This window comes from Babylonia areolata, chromosome 8 (genome assembly GCF_041734735.1).
Source record: "Babylonia areolata isolate BAREFJ2019XMU chromosome 8, ASM4173473v1, whole genome shotgun sequence".
Lineage (NCBI taxonomy): Eukaryota > Metazoa > Mollusca > Gastropoda > Neogastropoda > Buccinidae > Babylonia > Babylonia areolata.
The window spans coordinates 2884200-2889199 of NC_134883.1; the positions used below are offsets into that span (position 1 = coordinate 2884200).

Below are 5000 nucleotides of genomic sequence, written 5' to 3' on the forward strand. Positions count from 1 at the left end.
CTGTCACGACCCAGTTCATTCTAGGACGCCAAAGCGCTGATGCACTCAGAAAGATTTTTACATTGTCGACATTTTGCTGGGACCAAACGCCATTAATAAACCAGGTCATTTTTTTTTTCTTTATCTGAGTTACCAAACAGTCTGATATATTATGTTTGATTCATACTCACACTCAAACATGCAAACACACATGCATACGCTCTGCCCTTTCCCTCTCTCTCTCTCTCTCTCTCTCTCTCTCTCTCTCTCTCTCTCTCTCTCTCTCCCATACTACGTACGTCATCACTCTTTCTCTTGCTCTTTTTCTGACTAAAAAATAGTTAATACAAGAAGTGAAGAACACACACAGACACACGCGCGCACACAGACACAGACACACACACACACACACACACACACACACACACACACACACACGCACGCACACGCACGCACGCACGCACACACACAAACAAACCCCACTCACCTATCAATCAATCAATAAATAAACCCCTCTGTACCCATTCCCAGGTGGACGTGTTTTTCGGGCCATGCTGTGACTACGCCGCGGCTCCTGTCGGGCGACAGCTGCACTACTGGAACCTGCCCATGCTGACTGCAGGGGCCATAGCCAGCGACTTCGCTGCAGGCAAGCGGAAGTTCTTCAACCTCATCACGCGGGTTGGGGCCAGCGTCAACTCTCTGGTCGACTGCTTGCTTGCGGTGAGAAGGCTGTGCACACTTATGAATGCTTGTGTGTCCTGTCCGACAGTGACCACCAGGTGCCAGTTGCATTGCTTAGTTCTAACCTTTTTTTGACAGTTACACGTACACGTGACTAAATACCTACGTTGACCGAACTACGCCATTGGTCAGTTCCATACTACACACAGTTAGTAGTGGGTTACGACAATACTAGGCTCTTCCGTCCGAGCAATGCAGCTGGCTCCAGAGCAGAAGAGGCATCTGCTCTCCTGACTATCTGGGGTCGAATTTGAGTATAGTTGAGAGAGGGTTTTGCCAAGTAAGTTACATCCCGACTCTCTCGGCCTGCCAAGAGGGTTTTAGGACAGTCGGTGTTGGGGAGGTTCCCAAAGGCTGCAGCACGAAGAGCCAGTGCAATCCTGTCTCCTAATTCCAGAGTCATAGTCCTTCACAAAAGATTAAGCTGTAAATGACTTCTCATTGCAGTGGAGAAACCATTGATCATACAGCTCTCACTTTGCTGTTGGCTCAGCTGTAAGCTTATGTCAATCTGTTATTATTAAGTCGAGCGTTGGGCTCATTAAACAAGATTTTGAGCGTTAAAAAGAAGAAACCTTTGATAGTGTTTCTTTGTAAACGTAAGCACATGCACAAAACAGAAGAATGCAAAGCACGAATAAATTTAAGATATTCTGATTTTCATAACACATGGTTACCATATTAGCCTATGTTCTTGGAGTGATTTATTTTCACCATCCTCTACCTACCATTACTTAAGCAAAGTTGTTGTTTTTTTTGTGTTGTTTTGGTTTTTTTGTCTTTTTTATGTTTTGTTTTTGTTTTCCTTTTTCTTGATAATTATTAATTTCATCGATTTGTACATAACCTGGACATTAGATTCATACGCTGAAAAATTAATGTGAAAAAGAAATGTACTTACCATTACCATCTAACGCGATATTCTTTAGGCTCAGCTGATCGTGATAAGCAGTATGTTGTGAATGCAGCCTAAATGCCAACCCATTACAATGTAATAGAACCTCTAACCCCACCCCCCCCCCCTCCCACCCCCCTTACACACCCCTAAAAAACCAGAAGAAAGTTCTTCAACCTCCATGTACAGTTTGGGTTGCAGCCGTTATCTGCTCTCAGGTCAACTGCTTGCTTGTGGTCTTATAAGGGGACTGTGCATAGTGGTTTTTGTTGTTTTTTTGTTTTTGTTTTTTTATGTTTTTTTTACGGTAAACAAAGCCAGGAACAGGTCAGGTTAGGCTGATTGCTTGGTTGCTTGGCTGGTATATTTATGGCTAATTCTTTTCTCATGTTCGTGATTCCAGACATAAAATCCAATCAAAATGAAAGAAACGATTTTAGGTTTGTGATTATGAAAGTATAGATGAATGAGGAAAAGAAAACAAGAAGAATATTAAAGGGACAACATAGAGATAAAATACAGGTGCATGCACACACACACACACACACACACACACACACACACACACACACACGCACGCACGCACACACACACACACACACACACACACACACACACACACACACATCGTTGATTTGGGTCGTACGCTTTTTGATTGGATCAGTTATAGAATAGTGGATACATTTGCTGGTTGCTAAATCGAATGTATATAGACATGTTTTTGTTTGTCTGTTTTGCGCTGCCTTTGTTTTGTAACCAAGTGCAGAAGTTTCATATATTTATCTGTCGTCATTTCTTTGCTTGTGGAGAACGTTCCTTCTTTGCTGCTCCTCACATCTGGAACAACCTTTCTCATCATATAAGATAAGATAAGATAAGAATAACTTTATTATCTCCAACTGTAGAAATTTGGTCAGGTGCATTATCACAACATAGACAAGTAAACAACATGGGGACCATAACTGTAAAAGCCAACAACAGCCCCTACAAATATTACGAAGATACAAATGTAAAAAATATCACATACATCGTTTCATTCATACATCCACACACTGCAGGTAATAACTAGTATTCTTAAAGTAAAAACAGAAAGAATTAAGAAACATTATTTGAATATAATTATAAACATAGCCTACTATACTGCACATTGATTATAATAGACAGATAAGATAAGAATAAAGATGAATTGCGGAAAACCACAACCAGATAATCAGCACACACACCCGCACCCCCCCCCCTCCCCTGCACCCCCCTCCCCCCACACACACACACACGCGGATAACTTGATTAAACAAGAGTAATGAACATATGTTCTCAAATAAAAAGCATTTCACATATTCGCTTTTAAAAACATATCCGTGCATCTGATTCTATTTCTGCTTTTCGCTCGTCACTAAAACCTCATCTTTTTAAAAACCTATCTATAAGTACTCTCAGCTTCCCTGTCCTCTAACACCACCCATGTCAGCTCACTTTGGATGTATGAAGAGTGGGAAAGGGAGAGTGTGTGTGTGTGTGTGGGGGGGGGGGGGACAGAGTGGTCATGAATATTTTATGTAACTTGTAATAATTTTCTTTCATGTAAAGCGTCCTAAGCTCTTAGAGAGAAAGGGCGCTAAAAATGTACATTATTATTATCATCATCATCATCATCATCATCATCGTCATCATCATATGTAAGTTTTGCTCACTTTCACATATGATTATCTGTATTTGTTTATATTGTCGATGATGTAAATGATGAATAGAATGTATGTCGTAACAAATAAAGGAATACGAATCTTGTCATGTACTGTGCTGCACGCCATCATAATACGTGCATAAACATTAGGTGACAATAAACCCAGACATAATCAGCACCTTCACCGGTAACTAAAAGATCAATTCGTTAGTCCATTTCAGATCAGCATATTCACCTTAGATATTGTTCATTTTCTCAGGGAAAAAACAAAATGTAGAGCTTATCCAGTGACTTCCCTTTGCCGAAATTTTCAACATCAAGAAATGCGTTTATGTACAATTACCATCTTCACCACCTGATATGCAATTTAAACGAAATTTTAAGCTAATGTTGTTTGATTACAATCCAATAACCAACGCTTGAAAACAAATTGTGACGTTATTTGAAAAACAAGTCTTTTAATTTCAGAATTATGCTGAGTGAAATCATAACGCATGTTAGAGCTTTATAACACGGGCGAAAAAACGGGTCAGGCAGACCTGTAGGTGTTAACTTGTCCAATGTTGAAAAGAGGTTCTCGTCGTTTCGGGCACTAGGCTCTTTTTCATGGGGAGAAAAGTAAAGAATAGAGAAGAAAAGAGGGGACATAAATACCTGTTCTAGGTACGGGTCATTCTGGACGAGGTGGAAGCTTCTCCGGATGATGTCACAGATGGCAAGGTTGTGAGGGTGGTAGGAGATGACTGCCACTGGTCGTTCCTCTTGTTTCTCCCTCTCGACTGGAGTGAGGGCTTCTTGTGTGGGCACCATGCGTGCCCTCTCCAAGGCTCTCTGAACTGTCTGCCTGGGGTAGTGCCGTTCCTTAAAGAAGGTACGCATCCTCCGAGCCTGTTCCTCGAAGTCTGAACTGCTGCTGCAAATGCGCTTGAGTCGGATGAACTGGGAGTACGGGATGCTGTTTTTGGTGGCTCGTGGGTGACTGGAAGTGAATAGTAGGTAGGAATGAGAGTCAGTAGGTTTGTAGAAGATGGACGTGGAGAGTGTGGGTCTGTTAGGCTCTATGGAGATGGTGAGGTCGAGGAAGTTGATTGAAGTGGTAGAGACTTCAAAGGTGTACTGAAGGGCGGGATGGTATGTGGACAGGTGGTTGATGAAGTGAAAGAGATCATCTCTCGAACAGGCAGCGACTCCCAAGCAACCGTCGATATATCGCTTGAACAGGGCGGGCACTGTTCATTCATATGCACTGAGGGCTTGTTGCTCAACATGGCCGACGAACAAACAGGCGTAGCTTGGTCCCATTTTCGTCCTATGGCCACACCTCTGGTCTGCTGGTAGTGGTTTTCTCCATAAGCAAAGGAGTTCAAGGTGAGCACGAGTTCCGCCAGTCGTAGAATGGTGGGCACGTGGAGTCCACTGCTGCTGTTCTGCAAAAAGTGTTTCAGAGCCTGCAGACCATCTCCATGAAGGATGCTCGTGTATAGAGACACTATGTCCATTGTGAACAACAACCTTTCGGAGTTGTCCCCATCCTGGAACGAGAAACCATTGAGCAGCCACAGTGCGTGGTTGGTGTCTTTGATGTAGGTTGGTAGTTCGGCCACAATAGGCTGGAAGATCCTGTCGAGAGTGTCCGAAATCATCACAGTTGGGCAGGAGCATGCAGAGACTATGGGTCTGCCCGGTGTGTTGGCTTTGTGG

General features: G+C 42.8%; 1 protein-coding gene across 1 annotated transcript in view; it reads left to right on the plus strand.

The window, feature by feature from the left end:
* LOC143285004 (atrial natriuretic peptide receptor 3-like) overlaps positions 1-5000 on the plus strand; it is an 18222-nt gene that overhangs the window by 5743 nt on the left and 7479 nt on the right. The window contains exon 2 of the mRNA XM_076592171.1: positions 511-702. Coding sequence (XP_076448286.1) covers positions 511-702 — 192 coding nt within the window. The remainder of the gene's footprint in view (positions 1-510; positions 703-5000) is intronic.